We start from the raw sequence: 26,900 nt of genomic DNA, 5'->3' as shown, positions 1-26,900 counted from the left end.
GTCACATATCATGATTTTGACGTCTTATTTGTTTTTATTTGCCCTTGTCTAATATCTTTATTGAATTTTTAATATACATATTTTTAGTTTTAGTATGCATACAGAAAAGTGCATAAATATCACTACAAGTTTTTTACAAACAAGCACAGCTCTGTGACCAGCTAGAGATCAGCAAGCGGGGCGTTAACAGAGCTCAGAAGCACTTTTGGTCCCTTTATTTATCCTCCTTCTCTCTCTCAAACGAAACTACTATTTAAATTTGTAACCCCAATATTTTACCTGTTTATAATTTTATATAAACAAAACTATACAGAATACACTTTTTTGTATCCACTTCTTTTGATCAGCATTATACTTATAACATTTATTCATCATATTTCTTTCTTTTCTTTTTTTAAGGAAGATAGCCCTGAGCTAAGTACTGCCAGTCCTCCTCTTTTTGCTGAGGAAGCCTGGCCGTGAGCTAACATCCGAGCTCATCTTCCTCTACTTTTTTACATGCAGGACGCCTACCACATGGCGTGCCAAGTGGTGCCATGTCTGCACCTAGGATCCAAACCGGCAAACCCTGGGCCGCTGAAGAGGAACGTGCGAACTTAACCACTGCACCACCAGGCCAGCCCCTATTCATCATGTTTACAAATTTCTTTATTCTCTTTGCTGTATAGCATTCATTGTATGAATATAGCCCAAATTTTATACGTAAAGATGTTGATGACTTTCTAAGTTTTTTGTTTTTGTTTTTTACTTTCAGGTATTATGAATAGTAGTATTACAAAGAATCTCGCTATATTATTTGGTCAACATAAATAAATATTTCTGTGGGTTTTAGACCTGAGTAAATTTCTGGGTAGTAAGTCATGCATGTGTTCATCTACTTAAGATACTGTAAAAATATACACAAAGCAAAGTGCCTCTAAAGAAAGCTCATGCAGTTATAATAATATAAGACTTAGTAGGTTTTAAGTGAAATAAAATTACTAAAGATAAAGAGGATTATTTTATCATAATTTAGAGGTCTACCTACTTAGAAGATATTAAAATTCATGTGTCCAGGTGCTCAAGACAGATCTTCCAAATTCTTAGAGAAGAAATGCAGAGCTATAATAAGAAATAGATGCATCCTTTATCATGGTTGGAAACTTTACATACTTTTTCAGTTGATAACTAAACAAGCAATGAAATGTCTAAGGATATAGAAGTTCTAAGTGACATACACGTTTGACGTAGTTAACTTTTATAGATTATGATTCCCAACAAAAACAATATACACATGTGTTTCAGTGCACATAGAAAATTTACTGCAGTTGGTCATGTGCTGGATTATAAATCAAGCCACAACAAATTTCAAATTATTCAGAATATTTTCTGTGACAACCGTAAAATTAATTTAGAAATCACTAACTTATTCTTTAATTTTACCTTTACTGAATCACTTTTATTAGGAGTATTTCATGTGCAAATCACAATGATGGATTCAACTTTGTTATTAAATCTATTAATATAATCAACGTGCTGTATTTTAGTTCTGTAATATTTTATGTCATATATATGATATTTTACATCATATACGTGCATACATACGTGTATGGAGATATGATACTCATGTGTGTATATAAATAAATAAAAGATTTTTCATCATTTAATTTGTTTTATTTACCCGTTCCTTATAGGAAGATTTGCATTTTCATAAGGATTTTTATGTTCATACCAATATCTGTATATATTATTAATCCCCTTTTTATTTGTGTATTTACTTATTATAAATGAATTGAACTGTTAATGCTCTTTATTCCCAAAACTATGTGATTGTGTAAGTGACCAAGAGCCAACACAGTAATCCTACTTCAAAATTAATAAATTGGAAAGCAAGATAAAAATAATGGGTGAGTTGATTCTGGAATGTAGTCAGGTAATTTACCATCTTTGAACATGTATTTCCTTATCCCTTAATGGAAGAGAGTGTGCAATCAACGATCTTCAAGGTATATTCAGACTATGAACTTCTTGTTTTTTATTTCTTTCTCTGTTTTTCTCTTAAAGCAACTAATATACTGAGATTTTAGTGTCTTGATTTAAATTATGATATCATCCTGCCATCTAGTGGATATTTCTGTTTGTATCAGTTGTAATGGACAGACAAATTCATACCCTCTCCTACTATTTGCAGAGGGATTTTGTACTACTGGACCTTATGAAAAAATTCTACCCATTACTATGTAATTTGGTTGAGAATGAGACCACAAATAGATGAAAATTGAATTGACAATGTTGGGGGAATTAAGACAAATATTTCTCATTATGTCAAACTGGGATAAACTCTTTTTTTTTTAAATGCTTCTTTTGTAATAAAAAATAAAATAATACTGGACTGAGATTTAAGACATCCATTATCGAGTTCACCCTAACTCTTTGATCTTTTCTGAAATATATGCCGGACTGGAGACCCGGCTTAGATCAGAAAGATGGATAAAATTGCCTGTAATCACATTAATTGAAACTTACCGTAGACACAGAGTGCTAGCCATGGGCATACACTTTACACTTTCCATTCTCAAAGGTATCTATATCTTTGTCTATAACTATATCTATGTCTCTCTATATATATCTCTATACTTATATCAAATATCTCTATCTCTATATATAACTATCTATATATCATACTAGATTTTTTTGGCTATTCTGAATTGAATTTCTTCTTTCTTATAGTATGCATTACTTATCTGCTTACAAGACTTGTCTCCTCACTTATAGGCAAGAATTAATAAATCTTGTATTGAAGCAAATCCTTATTGGTTAGGAAAGTTAGAGTGTGCTATTCAATTACTATTAGATACTTCTATTGCATGGGCAATTAAACCAACTTGTTAGATATGTGTAAGTTCCAGCATTTGAGAAGCATAAAAAATGATTTGAAAACAATAGAGTATTTTGAGAACACCAAATATGAAGTGATCTTAGTGAGAGCTCCGTACCAATATAAGGATTAGTCACAGAACATGCCAAAAGTAGAGACACATTGTGGGGTTTTATTGTTTTTTTGACATTCTTCCCAAAGAGCCACCCCCTTCCTTTTACTCACATTAATCTGCATATCTTTATAGTCCCTTCTTATATGCTATTTGTCAATTCAGCAACCCAGGGAGACTGAGAGGTTTTTATACTATTCTGTTTTTGGACATTACGGAAAGAAAATCCTTTTTTCGTTCTGAAATTGGTGTTCTTGTGGTTTTTGAATTAATGGAATTAATTCTCTTGAAGACACAGGAAACAAGGACAGCCTTTCATTCACATTTTAGTCTTGAAATATTTGAAGACATTAGTCAGGATCTCTTTTTGTTTTTCTTCTATGTTCCAGACATCTTCAGACCCTTGGTTGGTTTATTAAATGCTCTAATTCCAATATATACATCTCACTGTTAATCACTTGACATCACAGGGTACCTATAAAATTATTAATAGTTATTGGGAACTATTAGCTTACCGGCAATGACAAGCTGTCAAGAACATAATGCTCCCTTCCAAACTAAAATGAAAATGGGAGCTACCTCCGTCTACATAATGTATTAATGCATCCAAATTGAATGTCATGATTATAATATTAGAACTGAATCAACTTCGTTCACAACGCCTATACCTTTTTACAACCACAACCTATTCGTTATTCCATCTTTTTCCTATTGGCATTGAACCTTATTACCAGGTTGAACAACCTACACAGATCCCAATTGCAATTTTGTACACAATTCGGCTCCTCTGATCCTCAAATCTTCTCTCTTACTGCTACCTGCATAAACTCTACTTCTAATTGATAGGAACATGAACATCCAAATTCCCACCTTGGCCCAGACTGTCTTATCTGCTTAAAGATTCTTTTGTTTTTCTTTCCTGTCCCTGCAATCCTATGTTAACATTACAGTTCAGCCCAAAATTCAAAATCTTTTTATGATTTTACCAATCAGAAAAAATCGTGGACATTATTCAGTTATCCCCACTTGTGGAGAGTACCCCTAATGTGCTCAGCTCAACAAATCGTAAAGTAAAAACTAAACAAAGAAAAAAGCTTTATGCATAGTGACAATGCAGAAAAGTGCGGTATCCTTTAAAGTAAATTGTTGTTTCTCCCACTATATTGTAATTTCATTATAATAATCAGACTATTATAAGTCACAATTTGGAAGGAGGCTAGGTCCTGTATCGCTACTCAGAGGACATCTGCCTACTGATCTCGAAATAACTTTGGACCTTGCACAATCAAGAAATAAATTTTTATTGCATGAGTCGACAAATTATGTCCCACAAACCAAACCTTGTTCACTGCCTTTTTATAAATAAAATTTTATTTGAGAAAAGCAAGACCTATTGATTTAAGTATTGCTTATGGCTGCATCCATGCTACAACATGCAGAATTGAACAGTTGGGGTTAAAACTATATAACTCACAAAATCTAAAGTACTTACTATGTGACTCTTTACAGAAAAAGTTCACTGACCTGTTCTTTTAAGTCAAGTCACTGAGATTGAGATGTTTATTTGTTAAGATATGGCAGCTTCTTAAATAATAAACATATAATTTTATTTATATAATTTATATAATCTTATATACCTAAATAATAAACATTTAGTTTTATTTATATAATTTATATAATCTTATATACATACCTAGATTATAATTGAAAAGTAGAGTATGAGCTTTTCACAATTTCAATAATTAATGTAAGAATTGAATAACGTGCACAAATTTGGAAGAGTAATGCAGACTGTATTATTTTAAGAAAATCAATGGTTTTCATAGAAAATGAAACTCAAAGTACTATATAAAAGAAAAGAAAAGATAATAATCAATGTACCTATAATATAATGCTTATTGAGTAATTTTATATCCAGATACACACTGATAAATGTATATCTATATAGAAAGGGAAAACCAGAAATACAACAAAGATTGAGATTAGTTATCTCTGGATTGTTGCCCAATAACTGATTTTTTGGGTACATTTCTATATTTTACAAGTATTGAAAGACAAAAATATAGTGTCTGCTTCAACATTTTTAAAAGATCAATGGATTAAATTTCACAATGAAATCATTCCCCAATCTTTAGAAGAAATTATATGTGAACAAAATATCACATGGGGCATTACCTCATCTAATTGCTCTGTTTGTGGCCTCCGGGGCAAGACTTCAGTGATGTTCTCCAGGATTAACGTCCCTAAGGTCTTGGTCGCATATACATGTGACACCATTTGGTGTTAGGATTTATCTTTTTGATCTGCTTTTCTCTCTGTCATCTCTGAATTTATTTTTGACAGGTTAAAGGAAAAAGTCATTTCCCTGGAATAGCTATTGCAATATGTTGTAGATTCCTGTCACTACTTTTTCAGGTTTGTTACTATATTTTTTTAAAAAAGCTGAATTCTGAACAGGAACTTGCTTGGAATCCATTAATCTTAGCAAAGAAGCTTCACTAAATGAATAAGTCAAATTCTTCTGCACTCAAGTGAGTTGATTCAATCCTTATTTTATTTAACTTTAAAAGGAAAATAATGTGTTCCAATAATCTTTGCAGGAGGCAAACATCTGTGTAACTCTAACTGCCATGATACCTACTTAGTTCAGCCAACTAGAAGATCTGATTTCTTATCTTTCACCACATTTATTATTATTCACTGACTTACAACACTAGGAAATATTTCCAGTTTTTCTTGATTACAATATTCTTTTCCTCTCTTTATACACACAAACTTTGCCTTCAATAACAAACAAGAATTATTGGTAGCAACGTATCATTGGTAACTATATGCATTGTTCTCTGGAATAATACTCATAAGAAAAAAAATTGAGGATAAGGACCATATTTTACAATATCGTGGTTTCTAAATGCCTGTTATACTGCTGAATACACAGTGGATATGCAGTGAGACAGTCATGATGGTAGGCATCAGAAAGGAGGGAAAGAGTGCGCCCAGCACCTTCTGCTCTCAGCCAGCTCAACATAGTTGATGATTCCTGGGGCTAAATGGGGGACTGTGAACTTTACCCTAAGTCTCTTGGTACAAATACAGAGTGCAGGAGGTGGAGTGAAAAGCTACCTGTGTGGAAAAGATGTATGGGTAATAATGAGCTGAATATATATCAAAATTTTATTTCTCTTTGATGGCTTTGCATTCCCTTTCAATCCGGGGCTGCTGAGACTTTGTTATAACAGCCATAGGAGACGAGTATAGATTTTGGAAGGAATATGTTCTGTTATGGAATTTGCACTCAATGAGTTTTATGTAAAATTGAAAAATACTTTCAGGAAATAATAATAAATGTGGTATAAGATTAAATCACAAGTATTGAATCAAGGGAATTTAAGGAGCAATTGAAGAAGAAAAAGAGCAGGGATATGTCAATGATATCTTTATATTTATGCAGGGAAGCTTTAAGTGCTGCAAACGGTCTTGGAGGATAAAGTCAGAACAACCAAAGGAAAACTATAGCCTCTTAACTTCAGCTCCTAATAAGACAGAATTTTTACATAATTCTACGTAGAATGGCCTTGCTTTTATGCCTAGTGCCATTTTAGGTTTCAGTAAGCAGTCAGGAAGTGGCTTTGAGAATAATGGATTATAAAGGGAGACAAAAGCAGTTGAGCCATTTTGGAGGAACACAGGACATTTAAAAAAATAATTCAGCCTATTTCCCCCCTGTAAATATCCTTATTTTATGCTAATTCAGTAAGCTTAGGTCCCATGGGGTTTCACTATGGCTACCTGTTTTGCAGGACTCAAGACGTGTCTCAGCGCATTGTGAGTTCACAGTGTGGTGCTGACTCTATAGGTAAGTCTAACTTCTTTAGTATTATTATAAGCTTTTATCCAGTACATGTATATTATATACCTAAAGTTCACTCATTCATGTATTCATATACTCATTTATTCAATGTGTTATTGAGTACTTACTCTCTTCTAGTGCCCCATCCTAGCTTTCATGACTTTTATTTTACTGTGAACACACAATGTTAAAAAGGTAAATGATAAAATATAAGTACAATACATACTATGTTACAGATGTGGATGAAATTGGCATTTTTGAGGTCGTATAATCATTGATAGATGCATAGTTGAGACTATGACGATGGTCAATGAGGAGTGATTCAAGTGTAGGTAAACTTATTGGGAGAGATCCAGAAATTAAGAAAACAGGGCATTGGAAGGATTATCTTTATGTCTATTGAAAGCAATTTGATGAAAGAAGGTCCTTAACCAAATAAAAACCACACTGTAATACCTCAGGAAGCAATGGCCCATAATTGGAGGTTTTGAAGTACACTAAAATGACCATCTGATAATGATGTTGTAGAAAAGTCTCCAGCATAATAAAAATGGTCTGGACATATTACAGTTAATTTTATTTCTACCACAAATCTCTCTAAATACTTGATGTTACAATACACCAAGGAAGGGTAACAGATTTTTATAATTTGCAACAATTAGGTAAATGTGGTTGATCAAATGCATTAATCTTCTGAAGGAAATATTTTAAATACGGGAAAAGAAGTGTATTACTGAGTGTAAGAAAGCTACTGGAAAGAGAAATTTAGAAATAGTTATAGCACAATAGTAAATAAAAATATTGTAACTCGACCATTTTACTGGCTCATTAATTTTCTTTTGAGTTCTAAGGTCTCATAGTTAAACAAGTTGTCAGGGAAGAAATCATAGAAACATCATGTATATTTTTCCCAAGATGAGGATTTTAACTAAACTCAGATTTATGCAAAAAGCTAGACTGGTCTTTCTCATTATGCTAACAGCCTCTGAGGATACTGAATTTGATCACTTGAAATGTAACAGGGTCAACTCTATTTTTGTCCTTCTTCTCTCAACCGCCTTCTTTTGTATTCCATTTTCACAGATTTCATACTCACTCTAAAACTGTGGTATTATTAAATTCTAGCTCTTAAATAATGTAACAGTTGAAACAAAGAGTTTTCCACAGCACTATTTATAGATAATCACAAAGTCTCTCAACATTTCCTCATTTTAACCTCCCTCATCCAAAATTAGCTTCTCATTTCTCTGAATTGACTTCCCTATTTTGTCCACAGGAATGAAGAAAACCAGAGTGCTGAAGTCACTTTGATTCTCTTGGGATTCTGAGAATCTCCAGGACTCCAGGTGCCTCTGTTCCTGTTATTCTTAACCATCTACACAGTCACTGTGCTGGGGAACCTGGGCATGATTGTGATTATCAAGATCAATCCCAAACTCCACACCCCCATGTACTTTTTTCTCAGCCACTTATCCTTTGTTGATTTCTGTTATTCTACTGTAGTTACACCTAAACTACTAGAAAACTTGGTCGTGGAAGACAGAACCATCTCCTTCACAGGATGCATCATACTATTGTTTGCATGCATATTTGTGGTGACAGAACCATTCGTGTTGGCAGTGATGGCATATGACCGATTTGTGGCAGTTTGTAACCGTCTTCTCTACACATTTGTAATGTCCCAGAAGCTTTGTTCCATTTGGTGGCTGTATCATACTCTTGCGGTGCAGTCTGTTCCCTGACACTTACCTACTTTCTATTGGAATTATCCTTTGTAGGGAATAATACAATAAATAACTTTGTGAGCATGCCGCCAATGTCTCTCTGTCTTGCTCTGACCCCTACATTAGCCAGAAAATCATTTTAGTCTCTGCCACATTCAATGAAACAAACAGCCTGATGATCATTCTTACTTCCTATTTTTTTAGTTTTATCACTGTCATGAAATTGTCTTCAACTGAGGGGTGCCACAAAGCCTTCTCCACATGTGCCTCCCACTGACAGCCATTACCATTTTCCATGGGACCATCCTATTTCTCTACTGTGTTCCTGACTCCAAAAGTTCATGGCTCATGGTCAAGTTAGCCTCTGTGTTTTACACAGTGGTCATCCCCGTGCTGGACTCACTGATCTACAGCCTCAGGAACAAAGATGTGAAGGAGACAGTCAGGAAGTCAATCAACAGCAAATTGTTATGTCATTAATGTAAGATGGTAAGATTTACTTTTTCATTTTAAACAGTATTGTGGAGGATTGCCCAAGACTTTTAGCATTTTTAATACTTCAAATTCCTTTTTTTCATAAAGCAAAGCAGCGTTCAATGTAACTCCCTAGTTGACAGATTATTTAGCGTCTGTTAAATTTAAACTTTAGCAAATTAGCTATAAAATAATAAATAACACACTAATTAAGGTTGAGGCCACTTAAATGAAGAATCTGCTCACAGAGTTTGTCATGCAAAGATTTCTGAGTTAGTACACATTACCGTTTGCCCAGTGAATCTTTCATTCTTTTTTTGTCATCACAGAATGGGTTTATAGAGTTACTGTAAATATTTACAGCTTGTTATCAGGGAGAATACATCAAGTGCAATATAGTAAACTAGGAGTTATTCAGCACTCAGACTCTAAATTTAAAACAAATATTTATTTAATTCCACACAGGAAGCATTGGTACAATTTAAGTGCAAAGAAGTCATACCTCTGCCCCCAACAAATTCCAGAATCTTGTTTGCTTAAATTATGTTTGTTAATATAAATTTAATTTGCTATTTGTATATAAAACATCAAAAATTAAAATTAAAAACTGCACACTTCAGAAGTAGCTATTGCTAAATCTAAAATTGTCATTCATGCCAATCTTGAGTTGTGTATAATATAGCTGTTGATGCATAATAAGGAATATAAAATTCGGTGACATGTAACATTAAGCAATTTTTGCTTTTTATTGGGGGATTTATTGGAGCAGCCCTGTTAATATCAGCTAGAGCATCTTCATTAACCTGATATAGTCTTGCATAACTAGCAAAATCATCTCTAGTCTATGGATCTGCTTGGTGATTCAATAGCTCTGCTCTGCATACCATTGGGCTAGTTAGAGTATCTTCTTGGATTGTCAATGACTGAGTCAGAAGACAGAATGCGCTATAACAAAAGCCGATTCAAGCTCCTATGTGTATTATGTTTGTTAACATTCTATTAGCCAATGCAAATCATATAGCTGAGCACAAAGTCAATGGTTAAGAAATTGTATCTGCCTTGTAGAACTGAAAAGCTACATGACAATGAGCATGGATACAGAATACAATGAAGATTTGGGCCTAACACTTCAATATACCTAAAGTTTATGGTCAATTTTGTTTAATGGAAACTGTTCTTGTTGTATTTCAGATAAATATAATTGCTCCACTTTGGTGGCCTGGATTCAGTTCCTTTGCATGGAACCACATCACTTGTCTGTCAGTAGCCATGCTGTGGTGGTGACTCATATATAAGAACCAAAAGGACCTACAAGTAGAATATACAACTATGTACTGAGGTTCTGGTGGGGAGAAGAAGAAAAAAGGAAGATTGGTAACAGATGTTAGCTCAGAGTGAATCTTTTTTTGAAAATAAATAAATAAATAAAAATAACTGTTGTAGCTTGACAGACTTTTCCATGGCTGATCATGGTTGATGTCTCACAGGATAGACAAAATTTTGGTAAATTTCCAAGTTATCATGGTTTCAGTCCAACTGCAGACTGTGAATCATGTTATTGACTTCACCCAAATCATGGACTTTTTATCTGCAAATAAAAAATTCTAATTTCCATTTTAATGAAGATTGATGTCAAACTTTGTAACCTAACCTATTTATTTGATTGTGGAACAATATGTAACAATATATTCAACAATTCAAGATATATAATGTATAGAGTTATGTGATTTATTTAACTTTTAACTCTCTGTCAGCCAGATGTCATACACACTCAACTAAGTGCTCCAGTCAACAAGTAGTTTGATAGGCTGTGTGTATGTTAATAAAAATATTTTAATGACAGAAAACATGTATTTAAAGGATGTGAACACAGTATAGGGTGAGCTGTATTTGACATATGCTATAGGTCTTTGGATTTAAGATCCTAAGGAGAAAATAAAACAAATTATAAAGAAAAACATCTGAATAGCTGTAAGTTCCTTTAGAATAGATTTTAGTTATTCTGGAAAATGCTTTTAAATGGACATTTACTTACACAAATATAATGCAGATATTCTCCAAGCATTTCAAAGTTATAATTTTAATCTGTGCACTTTTAGATGGGCTCTTCATTTCTATATATGAATTATACTCTTCTTACTTTATATTCTTAATAGTGCTTTGGATAGGTGCAGTTCCTTTGTTTCATTTCTGAGGAGCTGTGTCAAGATTTTTGGTGAAGGTATTCACAAGATTAAAGGAAGAATGTACAGAATTAATAGTCACTTAATGGAGAAAATGTTGTAAGTTGAATGTAGACCATATTATGTAAATATTACTTTTCATATAATGTTTTGTAATAAAACTTCAGGAAATTTGCAATGCTGGACAATTTTTTTATGATATGAGGATTCCAGGGGTGTTAGGTGACATTTGTACTGCATAACTGATCTTCCTTACTCTTTATCTTCTTAGAAAAAGATTGACTCTGAAAGAGAAATAAGGAAATTCAGACGGGCAGTTAGGGGAAGGGATTGTGGAGCTCCTACATCAAGGCTCTTTCTTTCCTGAATATTGCTGCTTAGATTCATAGTTCATTCAAGCTCAAAGACTGTCTTGTTGATGAAAAAAGTTGCATTCTAAGCACAAGGATAAAGCCCAATAGAAAGAGTATGAAAATAGTTCTGACCTTGTGGGTCTCAGAGAAGCAACATGTATGAGTGATTTTCTGGTTATATTTGATGTTTATTTCCCTACTGGTATCAACAAAATTTCATGAATACCTTACAAAAATTATAGCCTTATCCCTAATGTATATGGCACATTAGAGAGGTTTAATTCCAATCTTACATAAATTTACACCAACAATAGAATAAGCAAGCAACATTTTCCAGTTCATTTTATGATACCTGCATCACTAGATAGGTAAGTTCCAGAACAATATATCATAAATATATATGGACAAGTGCTTAAAATATCAAATCAATTCATTGATATATGCAATGGATAATAAATCATATTCAGGAGAGGTTTAATCCAGGAATGCAAGCTTGCTATATCATTACTAGTCCATCAATGTGATTCACCACATTAACAAAATAAAATATAACATATAGTCGCCTCAAAAGATGTGAAAAATAGTTAATAAAATTAAGCAACTATTCATGATAAAAATTTTCAGCAAACTGGAACAGAAAGGATAGAGTATTAGAACAAGAAAAACTTATTTACTTCCTTCTTTCTGGATAATGAATTATTGATAATATGGAAGACTGAAGCAATAGAATTTTAGTTAGGCGAATAACAGGATTTTTACCTTTGAAAAATTTGAATCAACTGCTGCAGAGACTGAGATAAAAAATAGAATCAAATCTTATTTCCTTTTCATAACTGGTTTCTCTTCTATTGAAGTGAAATTCTCATAATATAATATTAATCTTTTTCAAGTAAAAATTCATTGACACTAAAAGGTTCACCGTATTGTACACCCACACCTCTACTTAGTTCCAAAATATTTTCACCATCTCAAAAAATAATCATACCCATTAAACAGTTTTTCCCCATTTCCCCCTCCTCCTTGGTCCTAATAATGAGAAATCTGCTTTCTATCTCTATGTATTTACCCATATTATACATTTCATACAAAGGGAAGCATGCAGTATGTGACCTTTGTGTCTGACCTCTTTCATTTAGCACACTGTTTTCAAGGTTCATTCACATTATAAAATGTATCAGTACTTTATTCCTTTTTATCACTAAGTAATATTCCATCATACATATATACACACCACATTTAGTGTGTCCATCTATTTATTGAAGGACATTTGTGTTGTTTCACCTTTTGGCGGTTGTGAATAATGCTGATAAGAACATTCATGTGTAAGTATTTGCTTGAGTGCCTGTTGTCAATTCTGTTTTGTATATACCTAGGAGTGGAATTGCTGGTACCGTGGAGTTAGCCAGACTGTAAGGTTTGAGGTCACATCATATAATCCAGCACTCAATTCTGGCACAAATTACAAGTCTGAGGAATTCCCAAAAACGCATTTAGGTACCCTAATTTCCCAGAAATTTCAAACATCTTACAGAGAACTATACTCACAGTTATGGTTCATCACAAGATAAGGACACAGACAAATAACTCAAAGGTATAAATGTATTGGACAGAGTCTAGGAGGGGTCCAAAAAGGAAACTTCCATTGCCCTCAGGACATGTTATCATCCCAGAATTAACATTGTACAATACACATGAGTTATTCCCAACCAGGGAAATCCACACAAACCTCAGTGTTCAGTTTTTATTAGGACTCTATTACAGAGGCTTGATTAATTGATTGATTGTCCAAATGTTGGTCTCAGCCTCCAGGTTGACTGATACTCCATATCTAAAAGCCTCCACACTAAATCTCATAGTTAATCTTTCTGGTATGGGCAATCCCTACTTGAAGATTGTGTAATATGGTCAGCCCCACCTTGATATCAGGTGTGGCCAGCCACCCTCCCTAAACAGACATTTTTGTCAGGTAAGACATAGATTACCTCCCAGAAACTGAGGGCAAAGGGCAACTTCTCTTTGTGGAAGGCAAATATTTTTACTATGCATTTGGTCGATAGTAATTCTATATTTGTTTATATGAGGAATCACCAAACTGATTTCCAGAGTGTCTGAGTCATTTTATATTCCCACTAATAATGTATGACAGTTTCAGTTGCTCCAAAACCTTGCCAACACTTGCTACTGTATATATATATACAGTTTTTAATTAGAGTCCGCCCAGTGGGTGTGAAGTGATATCTCATTATGGTATTGATTTCCAATTTCCTAAAATCTAAAGATATTGAGTGTCTTTTCATGTGCTCATTAGACATTTATAAATCTTGTTTTATATCTTGTTTGACCTTTTTTCTTTTAAGATCGGCACCTGAGCTAACATCTGTTGCCAATCTTCTTCATTTGTTTTTCCTTCTTCTTCTCCCCAGAGTCCCAATTCTAGTTGTGAGTGCCTCTGGTTGTGTGATGTGTGACGCCACATCAGCATGGCTTGATGAACAGTGCCACATCAGTGCCCGGGATCTGAACCAGTGAAACCCTGTGCCACCAAAGCAGAGCTAATGAACTTAATCACTCTGCCATGGGGCCGGCCCCCTTGTTTGACTTTTTATTGGTGGGTTGTAAGAGTCCTATACATATTCTGGATATTAGGCTAGTATCAGATATATGATTAGTAAATCTTTTATCCTATTCTGTAGGCTTTTTATTGACCTTATTGACAATGTTTTTTGACGCACAAATCGTTTAAATTTTGTGAAGTCCAATTCACTTATTTCTTATTTTCTTGCTTATACTTCTTTTTTTTTTTGGTGAGGAAGATAGGCCCTGAGCTACCATCTTTGCCAATCTTTCTCTATTTTGCATGTGGGACACCGCCACAACATGGTCTGATGAACCGTGTATAGGTCCACACATGGTGTCTTTAATCATTTGTTATACTGCCTGTGGATTTTTAATAAGTGGCCTTTATTAGTTTCATAATAGCCTTTATTAGGTTGAGAAAGTTCCCTACTAGTCATAGTTTTCTGAGTGTTTTTATCATGGGAGAGTGTTTCAATTTGTCACATGCTTTTCCTGTTTTGATTGAACTGACCATGTTGTTTTATTCCTCTGTTCTATTCACGTTGTATATTGCACTGATTGGTTGTCTTATGTTGGACCACACTTGTATTCCTGGAAAAAATCTCACTAGGTCATATTATATAATCCCTTTAATATGTTGTTTGGTTCAATTTACTAGTCTTTTGTTGAGGATTCTACAAACATTTAAAGAAGCGTTAACATCAATCCTTCTTAAATTCTTCCAAAAGTAGAGGGAAAAGTTCTAAATTAATTTTGTGAGCCCAGCATTACCTTCATATCAAAGCTAGACAAAGACACTACAAGAAAAGTACAGACCAATATCCTTGATGAGTACAGATCCATATCACTTTTTTTCTTTTTGAGGAAGGTCAGCCCTGAGCTAACATCCTCTGCTAATCCTCTTCTTTTTGCTGAGGAAGATTGCCCTGAGCTAACATCCATGGCCATCTTCCTCTATTTTATAGGTGGAATGCCTGCCACAGCATGGCTTGATAAGTGGTGCCTAGGTCTGTGCCCAGGATCTGAACCAGCAAACCCTGGACCACTGAAGCAGAATGTGCACACTTAACTGCTATGTTACCAGTCCAGCCCTCCATATCACTTTGTATCTGTACTTCCTCAGGTTTAGTGTTTCTGAGACTTTTGACTATCTCTTGACCTTGATTCCCCTCTGTGGTATGTGAGGTCAGCTTCAATGAGATTGATCTTTTCTAAAGCTGTACTCACAGAGTTGTTCCATGATTGCCTCTTATTCACTTACAAAAGAGAAACATAACTTCAGAAGCCCCATAATGATGGTAAGCTACAAGTTGGAAGAAACCTCAGCCCCTATAATACTACTACAAGGAACAGAGTTGTCAATGTTCAGAAATGCATGCTTTATCTTGCTTTAGTAAGAAATAATCCTCTACTGCATCAAGTCACTGGTAAATTTAATTTGTGTCTTTAAAGGCATGATGGATAGAGTTACCAAAATCAGTGAATATATCATCCTTTTCATAAACTCGTATATTTAGGAAATGTATAATCCCCAATTGTTTTTCAGGTTCAATAGTAAATATGAACATTTGAGGCCTCTGTACTTACACTTAAAAGGCCAACACAAATTGTTTTCTTTTAGTAAAACTGAGAGTGTAAATAGAAAATGGTTTATAACACATTACTAATTAACAAAGAAAAAATAAAAATGTGACATTGTTTAGGCAGCTCTATATTTAGAAACATAGGAACATAAATATACCTTTATGAGAAAATAGAAAAATAAATCAATATGAATTAATAGTCACTCTCCTAGCTATTGTCTTATAGATGCTTTCTCCCTTTGTACATTTCTGTTTTTTATGTCCCTGTAAAGTTAAAGACATATACAGGGTTATTTATTTTTCTTAAGATTAATTGAGTAAAGTTGATAATACAAATGCCCCCAGGAGGGCTTTAGGAACAAAATATAAAGCGAAGATATCATATGGGACAGTGTTACATCTAATTACTTGAATTGCAGGCTTCAAACAATACTTCAGTGGTATTCTCTAGGCTCCATGTCCCTGAGGTCTTGATTCATATATTTGTAACACAGTTTGGTGTTAGAATTCTGTTTTCAGATGTGATCTTATCTTTGGTATCTCTGAGTTTTCCTAATAGGTTGGGGGAAAAAAGTAACTTATAGGAAGTATTTAATGAAATATTCTCTGGACTCCTACTAGTGTTTTCAAATCTATTTCCCTTAATTAAATATCAAGCAGGAGCACTCCTGGAGTTCATTAATCTTAACAAAGAATTCTTCAGTAAATGACTCATTCAAGTGCTTTTGTATTTAGGTGAGTCGATTCAGTCTCTTTTCTTTTACTTTAAAGGTAAATATGGAGTTTTAGTGATCTTTGCAGTACACAAACACATGCGTAGAACAAAGAGCCCACAAATCCACTTAGTTTGACTAGGAGAGGGTTTACATTATCACATTCTAATTCCTTTCTTTCAAATGATATTCATCCTGGTTTTCTCATTGGGTGGCCACAATGTACTCGGCAACGAAATAAACATTTTGGCAAAAGAGAATAATAAAAAACGGGCCTTGTCTTCACACTTCCTATGATCTCTGAGGAAGAAAGTGACAAAGCTATCACATTTGTGAATGATAGGATATAGCACGTGGTAATTGTGAGATATAAATATTGTTTGTATGTATACAAAAGAGAAGAAACAGTGAGCTATGCCAATAATGGTAGGTGGCAAAATAAAACATTATAAGAGTGAGGATAAAATGGGAAAATAAACTATAAGTAAATGAGCATGTGTTACATAACAGAGCTTGATAAATTCATCATGACTAAAAAAGAATTTAAGTGATAATGAGATTGAATTTATAGATACAAGAATTTTTGGAAAAGCCAGGCTGAATTATGTAAACTTCATGTGTTAACTAATAAAAAGTATTTGAAATCTTAAATGTCATTGGCAGTTAGGTTAAAGTAATCATGGAAAATTGTTCCTTCGATGTTGCATAAAGTATTTTAAATTGAAGGAATGTGGCTGGGAAAAATTGCCATACTCCATTTTTCCACAGCTAAGACCTTATGAAGGATTTTTACAGAGGAAGTATCTGTCGTGGAGTTGGGTTTTGGAAGATATCTTTCCTACAGGCAGAAGAATGTGGGGATCTGAGAATATTCTATTGTGGTGAAAAAACCTGTAGGAGAATGGGGAACATTTATTATGCATCGTAGATGAAGTACCCAAAGAAATCCTATAGTATTTCCATTGTGTGGGTTCTGTAGGGAAAAAATTCTACATTCTATTCCAAAGTGTCCCCACCTGTTGACACTTGTACATGCTTGGCCTGATTTGCATAACCGAATAAGGTTTTTGATGTCATACCAATTACTCATAAATCCAATAAACAAGAAAGCTAAATATCTGCTGTGGATGATGTCATATCATATAGCATTTCAATTCGTTATCAAAGTACCTATTTCCTTTCTAGTGACTTAAATTTTATACTATTACTATGCTCATTTTACTCCTGAGGAAATACCTACTGACATCAAGTAATATTCAAGAAATACTATGGTGCCATGTTGAGGTAGTTCTCTATCCTGACACTGATCCTTGGAAAAGCTTTAAATTTAATTTTTCCTGCACTCTGAAATTTATATGCATTTTCAAGTACTTCATAGTTCTTATTGTTTGTCACTTACCCAACTTAAAAAATTTGCTACATTGGAAAATGAAGAGCTTTTTGTTCAATATTGTTTCAACTGTTATCACTGAAGACACAGTATACATTTCATTGTGAATGCCTCCTGATGCATAATGTAATATGCAATCAATAATATTTAAACATTTTCAAAATTGGTTCTACACAAGTGAAAAGATTATAACACATCTACAGCACAGCTCCAGAACGTCCCGAGACTACTGTGTTACTAGGAGTCAGAAGGGCACTGGAAAGAACACAGAACAACAAAGAAGCTATTAAATTGATCATTTTGTAGGAATGTTAGCATTTCAAAATTTTTTTAACATATAAGTTAATTATCTCACAGCTTAAGAGGTGAGAAAGAAGAAACTGTAGAAACTCATGATAGGTATTTCCTCTAATACAATTAGTTTTACTAAGCTGAGATTCAGCAGAGTTGATCTACCCCTCATGACTGGCATTAGCTGTCTATGAGGAAATCGAATTTTATTATTTGAAACATAACGATGTCTACTCTGTTTTTCATCCTTCCTGTCTCAACTTTGTTTTTGATTATTCCACTTACACAAAATTATTATTTACTATGTAATCATCACATAAGTGAAGACTAACTTTTGAAATAATATAACAGTGGAAGTGTAGCATTTTCAGCAACACTCTTAATAGAGACCCATCGAACTTCTCAGTGCTTCTATTCTTTTACTTATTTCAAATTTTGGTTCTTACTTCTGTGGATAAACTTTCATATTTTGTCCACAGGAACGAAGAAAACCAGAGTGGCAGAGTCACCTTTGTTCTTTTGGGCTTCTCAGAATATCCAGAACTCCAGTTGCCCCTGTTCTTGGTATTCCTGACCATCTACACAATCACAGTGGTGGGGAACCTGGGCATGATTGTGATTATCAAGATCAATCCCAAACTCCATACCCCCATGTACTTTTTTCTCAGCCACTTATCCTTTGTTGATTTCTGTTACTCTACAGTAGTTACACCTAAACTCTTAGAAAACTTGGTTGTGAAAGACAGAACCATCTCCTTCACAGGATGCATCATGCAGTTGTTCTTTGCAGGCATATTTGTCGTGACAGAAATGTTCATGTTGGCAGCGATGGCATATGACCGATTTGTAGCAGTTTGTAATCCTCTTGTCTACACAGTTGTAATGTCTCAGAAGCTTTGTTCCTTGTTGGTGGGCGCATCATACTCTTGGGGTATAGCCTGTTCTTTAATATTCACATGTTTTTTGTTGACCTTATCCTTTTGTGGGAATAACTTCATAAATAATTTTGGCTGTGAGCATGGTGCCATTGTTGCTGTTTCCTGCTCAGATACATACATTAACCAGAAGATCATGTTTGTGTCTGCCACGTTCAATGAAATATGCAGTCTGATGATCATTCTTACTTCGTATGTTTTCATTTTTATTACTGTCATGAAGATGCCTTCAACTAGGGGACGCCACAAAGCCTTCTCCACATGTGCCTCCCACTTAACCACCATTACCATTTTCCATGGGAGCATCCTTTTTCTCTACTGTGTTCCTAACTCCAAAAGTTCATGGCTCATGGTCAAGGTAGCATCCGTCTTTTACACAGTGGTCATCCCCATGCTGAACCCACTGATCTACAGCCTCAGAAACAAAGATGTGAAAGATACACTCAAGAAGTTAATCAATATTAGATTGTTCTGTGATAAAATATAAAGATAGAAATATCCATTATTTCTTTTTGAGAGTCTGGTAAGAATTGTCCAATAGCAAAGCAGTACATGAATATGGTAACCTTTTAACTGGCAGTTCAATATCCATTCACTCTAATGTTTAGTGAATAATTTTAATGTTACAAATAATGTTAGGGATAAAAACTTAGACTACTTAAACTAAGTTTTTGATTCAGAAATTGAAACGCAAAAGTCTCTGTGTTAGCATACATGACTGTGTGATTGCCCAGGACAAATTTGTGTTCAATAGAAGTCATGTGGAATTTTTGAGTTGATCTGAAGTGTTATATCTTGCAAGGAGGAAGTTTATTTCTTAATATAAAAGTAGTACATTAAGAGCTGTTCAACATAAAACCATAAATATCTAAAAAAATATATATTTAATTCCATACAAACCACTTTAGCATCGGAAGATTCACAGACAAGCAAAAATAAATAGGAAATATATGTCCCTTAAAAAGTTCCTGGACCAGCCCCTTGGTGTTGTGTTTAAGTTTGGCACACTCCAGAATATGGTTTAGTTAAATTATAATTGGTAGTATAACGAAATATACAATATTTTCTTTCTATGTAGTAGCACAAGAAAATGGTACACATTTTGGAAATATGTACCCATCACTCTAGTTTTTACATTTATGTCAAAGTAGTTGTATATCATTTATGTATTTATTGGAAATTTTATTGACATAATTTTAGATTTATTTTAAGTTGTTTGTAGTAAGTAATATAGAGAGATCCCAATGTCTTTTACCCAGGTTCCCCCATGACAGTACAATACAGCAACCAGGATGTTGATAATACAATGCATACATCTTATTCAGGCACCAGTGATTTATTGACAAAATCACTGAAATTGACAAAAATTGCTTTTTGCAAACAATCGTGAACTCCAGTGGGATGTAATAATAACAATCCTTTTGAATCAGCGACTTGATTAAGCTAGCTCAGCTGATACCAACTGGGTCACTTTAGTGTCAAGACTGAGCTAATCAGATGAACTTCAATCTACAGACCTGTTTGTAGGCCATCCTTGTTGGACCATTTGGCTAATGGTCTATGTTGAATGCTGAGTCACAATAATGTATGCCCAAACACAAAAGCGTAATTCAAACTCCTGTTAGGGTATCACCTGCTGTTATTTTATGAATCAAAGCAAAACACATGGATAAGCCCAAAGTCAAAGTGTGAGAAAGTTATCTACCTCTTATAGAACAGTAAAATTGCAAGTCAGTGGTTAGGGGTGTAGGGAGAAATGTAAAGTTTGGTTCAAACTTTACCAAAGATTGATTAAAACATTTACCTCAAGAAACACATTATTTCTTGATAATGCCAGATAACTCTATGGCAGATAACAGATAACTCATGACTGAGACACGTTTTAGCAAAGTTTTCTAATAATTGATGGGTCATTGGGTTACTTTAAGCGAAAAGACTGGTCGAGATTAAATATAAGAGCTTGCCTTTTCTACTTGTGTCTTAGTAATCATGATTAAGGTTTACAAGCAAAGAATAGAGCGATATCCACATGTTGTTGTTCTAATTTAACCCATTAAATGTTACTTGTTTCTGTCATGATTAAGAGATTTATTTCCATATGGAAGTTGAATTTCTTTACCAGAATGCTTTACATCAAATCATGTCTTGTGTGACTACTCTTTAGGGGATATACAACAACATTCTCAATACTCATAGTGTATCACAGTAGTAACAAAGGATTTACTTTAATTTTTAAATGTTTGTCAACAAGGGGATATAAGTAACTGTTCCTATCAGATACTATAAAAACCTGTGTGTGTGTGTGTAGTTTAATAAACGTCTTTAAGAAGAGAAAAAAGATTTAGAAAGTTTGAGCATGCATCATGGAACATTTGATATATTCATTAAGGACTCTAAGCTAAAAACTAGAATATCTTATTCTTAAATATTGATTTTGAAGTTATGTAACTTTTAATTTTTGCACTTTAGTTTTCTGTCTCTTAGTAGAAAATAAAACAAAAGCAAAAAAGAGTGAATAGTTGCAAAATCCTTTTAGAACAGGATGTTGTTTTACTTTGGTAAATACTCTTGAATGAGCAGTTAACTTACACAAATGTAAGGCAAAAATGTATGTTAGATAATATCTTAGTTCACTAATGGTTGTGTTAAGTGATGCTTACAGGTTAATTTTTTTCTGCCAATGGATTCATATGCTGCTCTTCTTTTAAAATTTTGGCTGTAGTAGGTATAAATGTGACTGTTTTTCCTTGAAGGCCTATGCCAAGACAGATCAATATTTAACATTACTTTCTTTATTTCCTGATTTGTGTCCTAGAGGAGTACATGTAGGAATCACATAGCTGGATTTAAAATATCAGCACGTTAACCCCTATGGCTGAACTGAAGAATACAGTGGATCTACAGCCTAGATAGGGATAAATACCTTACCCCCCCCCCCCAACTCCCAGCTAAAGGAATGCATATTTAGGATATAACAAACAATAAGCCCAAATTATTGAAAGTAAAAATTTGTACAGCGTCATGTTAAATGTGTTTCTATAAAAAAACATGTGCCAACACTTAAGCAAAATATACTAAAAAGCACATCATATCGACTATAATTATGTTGGAGTCATTGGATAGATGTGACTATAATTTTTTCATGATTTTAAGAATTATAGCCTTTATACAGAGGTAAATTATTTTTGAGACATAAAGATCCACATGTTAATGGTTTAGAAGAAATTATATTCTAAATTGCAGAAGAGGAAGTTTCCTCTAATTATTTTGTTTTTAGCTCATAAAAATAAATTTTGTCAGGATGCTCCAAGGCCTGTGTCCCCAAAGTCAGTTAGTTAGACATAAAACAATGTGATCATGGAGTATAGTTTCCAGACCTGTTTATAGCTCATGGACATATTATACAAATCCAGGCTAATGAGTTTTAATTTGATTCATTCAGTATAAAATCTGTTTATTCCTCAAGGACATGTCTATGTTTCCTCCAAAATTTCTTGACAGTTGCAAAAATGGCATTTCTTGCTATCTTTATTAAGTTATATTTAGCAAGAATCATCAACTTTCTGACTAAGGCATTGGAAAAAATTAAACAAAAATTTCAATTTTGAGACAGAATATGTATGGATTTTTAAACACTAACAAGGAAGTCTTGAATAAAAAAATATATCAAGATCTGGCTTTTGGTGAGTTGATTCTACCTAGGATCATCTTTTCAATCTGAAGTGAAGGATACTGGAATCTAACAAATTTTTGACAGGAAAAACCTACATGAGCTGACTAACAGCAATATCTACTTAGTTCGTGATTATAACCAACAGGCTAAATTCTACTTTCATTATTTCCAGGGCCATAGTCCTGATTTTGAAAATATGTCTACGTTAAACACTTTAAGGGTCATAGATGATATGTTAAATGTAAGTCTTATTCTAAAGAAATTATATTCCTCAGGGGAAAAGCTCACACACACACACACACATATGCACATTGACACACATATATCCATAAGAATAGCAAAATATGCCAGGCATTGCATAAATATTGTGAAGATATGAGTGGAAAGAAAATAGAGTAAGAGAAAAGACATTTAGATTAACCAGCAATGTTTTCTTGGAAGAGTTATGTAGTAACATGTGTAGTGATGACACAGTATAAAAGAACCAGGGTAGATGTGCCGTTTCAGAGGTGTAAACATATTATATTAGAAAATATAAATGAATTGTTTTCGTACAATAAAAATTTAAAATACTGTTGTGAATGAAGTTGTATTGCAGTGAAAAAAAGATGTGGTTATATAGCTCATGGACATATTATACAAATCCAGGCTAATGAGTTTTAATTTGATTCATTCAGTATAAAATGCCTTCCCAAACCCCGACAGTATTGCATTCCAGGCTAAGTAAGAGTAAACAAAATTTAAGCATAATTGTGGTTATAAGGATCAATCCCAAACTCTACACACCCCTGTACTTTTTTCTCAGCCATTTATCCTTTTTCGGTTTTTGTTATTCCAGCGTATTTACACCCACACTGCCAGAAATCTTAGTTGTGGAAGACACAGCTGTCTCCTTCAAAGGATGCATGGTACAATTTTTCTTTGGCTGTGCATTTGTGATTACAGAAATGTTCATGTTAGCAGTGATGGCCTGTGACTGGTTTGTGGCTCTTACTAATCCTCTTTTCTACACAGTCGCTATGTCTCATAAACTCTGTACCCTCCTAGCAGCTGGAACCTACATATGATTTGAATATATTCCCTGACAATCACATACTCTGTTTTGGAACTATCCTTTTGTGGTTCTAATACCATAAATCACTTTGGCTGTGTGTATTCTGCCGTTATCTCTTTATCCTGTTCTGACAGCTATTTCAGTCAGTTGATATGTTTAGTCATTTCTGTACTCAGTGAGGCTTGTAGCCCCTGATTATCCTCTCCTCCTATCTTGTCATGATTGTCACAATCATCCAGAAGCCTTCTACTAATGGACTCCAAAAATCCTTCTCCACCTGTGCTCCCCACCTGACTGCCATCACCATTTTCCATGGGATCATCCTTCTTGTCTACTGCGTGCCCACCTCCAGGAGCTCATGGCTCCTGATCAAAGTGGCCGCTGTGTTTTTTACAGTTGTGATCTCCCTGCTGAACCCCATTATCTACAGCCTTAGGAACAAAGATGTGAAAGAGGCTGTCAGGGGTTTAATCAACTCCAAACTACTTTCTCAACCAATATAATTCAAATAAATATATGTATTTTGTAGTACTTACATCCAATAATTTTTCACATATATTGTTGATGCTAGTTTACCTTTATTTTAAGTACATATGTGATTATGTTTTAAATCAATTAAATGTTGCACTTTCCCTGTTTTTTGGTGGTCGGGACACTCTGACTTAATACAGAAATAATTCATTCTGATGCACTTCATCTCACCTGGGTTCAAGAAAGAAATATATTTCAACATCTCCCAGTTAGACATTATGGAAGTCAGAATGACAAAGAAGGGATGTATATTTAGAGACTCATTACTTATGTCATAGTTTAAGTTCTCCTTTATAAAAGTGCTGCAAAGACACAGATGATAACTGTCTTTACTGGATCCGCACTCAGGTTCTCACAACCAATTCTTTTGACTCAGAAAGTTCTATAAAACAGAACTTTTTCTTCCCCTTAAAACTTCACTTCATTCGAAGTAAAATGAGGATCTGTGAGTTTGCATTGTGAGAAATATTATCTGAGTTTGAGTGAGCAGATGCTGAAAATATTAACCACTCTCTATATGTATCACTCATCTTTTGAACATCAATGTGATATTTTATAGTTCAATAAAAGTTACTGGAAATAATACTGAATACTAAAGAAAAGTTCAATTTATTTCTAACAAAACTTATATCCATTACTTATTGATAAAAAGACTGAGAGTAATAAAGTATACTTTTGAATCATCCATTCTCAATGATAAACTTTTGCCCCCTATCAATTTTCTTTATATCAGTAAATGCCATCCATATCTACTCAGTTGCTTAAATAAGCAAAGGAGAAGGCATTATTTATTTTGATTTATTATTCTGCAGCCTCTCTCAAATATGTCAGTCAGTTATGTTATTTCTGGCTCTAAAATGAAACACCGTCTTCATGTCTCTGCTTCCTGTGTCCCCATTGTCATTAAGTGGGTTTTTAGCAGTTAGTATCAAATTAATATATTTCTCATATTTTTTTAACCTTATATAAGGCATGAATCTCAGATCATCCATAGTGATATTTTAAAACTATAGAATCAATGTATTTTACTCCCCAACCTAGTATTGTGCAATAGTTTTTATTACATTTATGATTATACTCTAACTCTTTGCAAAATCTAGCATTTGCTTAATTCTCTGACTTGTTCATTTTAAATTTAAAACATACCAAAACATATTTTTTAAACAAACATCCATGTAACTCTCAAGTAGATCAATACATAGGACAATCACTGGCCCTTTCCTCCTACTCTCAGCAAGAGTCAAAAGGATGATTTTTATCAAAATGATGCAATTACTTGTCTATATAGATTCAATATCTAACTATGCCTCTCAAAAAATATAAATTCGTATTCCTTTTTTGCAACTTTATTTAAAGGAAATCATGCATTATTTATCTCAAATATCTGACTTACATAGATGAATATTACATTTTACAAAGTATTCATGTTACATATATTTATACCTTATTCCATTTGTTTCTATTACATATTTTATATTATAAATATTTCAGAATTTTTCTTTATTCCAGTCTACTATGATGGACATTTGGGAAATTTCAATTTGGGGGCATGTGTACCATTACACTGCACATAAGTATTTATTTGATTGAGATTTATACCCAGAAGTATTATGCATTTATTTGGTTCTTAATTTTTCAAAGTGATTTTTATCAATTTAGACTCCTAAAAGCAATGTTTGAAAGCTCTAAAGTTATAATTCACCTCTTTGCCAGTGTTCAGTATTATTAGATGTTATGGTTTTTACCCATTTATTTGATTTAGAATATTTCATTTGTAGTTTTAATTTGGATATTTATGATTATTGAAGTTAGGCACATTTCAATATGTTCATGTATTTTTTTTTTTTTTTTGAGGAGTACTAGTCTTGAGCTAACATCTGCCAATCCTCCTCTTTTCGCTGAGGAAGACTGGCCCTGAGCTAACATCCGTGCCCATCTTCCTCTACTTTATATATGGGACGCCTACTACAGCATGGCGTGCCAAGCAGTGCCATGTCTGTACCTGGGATTCAAACTGGCAAACCCGGGGCGCTGAAGCATGAATGTGCACACTTAACTGCTGCGCCACTGGGTCAGCCCTTTTCTTTTTCTTTTTAAAGTGGATTCTTAGGGCATTTACCAATCTTCATTTAAGTTATTATGTGATAGTTCCAATTTATTCAAAAATTTATTTTATATTATGAATATTATCTCCTTGGCCGTTACGTATCTTGAAAGCTTTTTTGCATTTTGGCTTTACTTTTCACTCAATGTCCTCAAATAAAGAGCAAGCTTGAATTTTAACTTAGTCAACTGTATTACTTTTGTAATGTTTTTGTAATTGTTGAAGATATTTATCTACCCTTGAGGTCAAGAAGACATTTGTCTATATAATATTCAAGAATGTTTGTTCTTCTTCATATTTTGCTGTATGAGTCACCTAAAATTCGTTTTTTGTGGATGATATGAGGTTTGGGTCTTTGACAGATTGTTTACTTTTTCAGCATTATTCGTTCTCTCTTTATCTTTGTCATGCTTCTCTGTAGGCAGAAGGAGAACAATTCCCATGTGGCTTGCTTGGGACAATGCAAAGTGAACGAGTGTGTCATAAGTTATCTCAT

At 33.8% G+C, this 26,900-nt stretch overlaps 1 protein-coding gene and 1 pseudogene across 1 annotated transcript; both read left to right on the top strand.

Annotated features, from left to right (window-relative positions):
* Positions 1 to 6,750: 6,750 nt before the first annotated feature.
* On the top strand, positions 6,751 to 9,023 carry LOC139040917 (olfactory receptor 5D13-like; annotated as a pseudogene).
* Positions 9,024 to 15,422: 6,399 nt separating this feature from the next.
* LOC139040916 (olfactory receptor 5D13-like) lies at positions 15,423 to 19,529 on the top strand. The gene is made up of 2 exons (XM_070488623.1): positions 15,423 to 15,428; positions 18,459 to 19,529. Exons 1-2 carry the CDS (start codon positions 15,423 to 15,425, stop codon positions 19,527 to 19,529), a joined length of 1,077 nt encoding a protein of 358 aa, XP_070344724.1.
* The last annotated feature ends 7,371 nt before the right edge of the window (positions 19,530 to 26,900 follow it).

The sequence above is a fragment of the Equus asinus genome, chromosome 17 (assembly GCF_041296235.1).
Source record: "Equus asinus isolate D_3611 breed Donkey chromosome 17, EquAss-T2T_v2, whole genome shotgun sequence".
Taxonomy (NCBI): Eukaryota; Metazoa; Chordata; class Mammalia; order Perissodactyla; family Equidae; genus Equus; species Equus asinus.
Note: the sequence above shows the minus strand (reverse complement) of the source record. Positions and strands in the feature narration are given on the sequence as shown.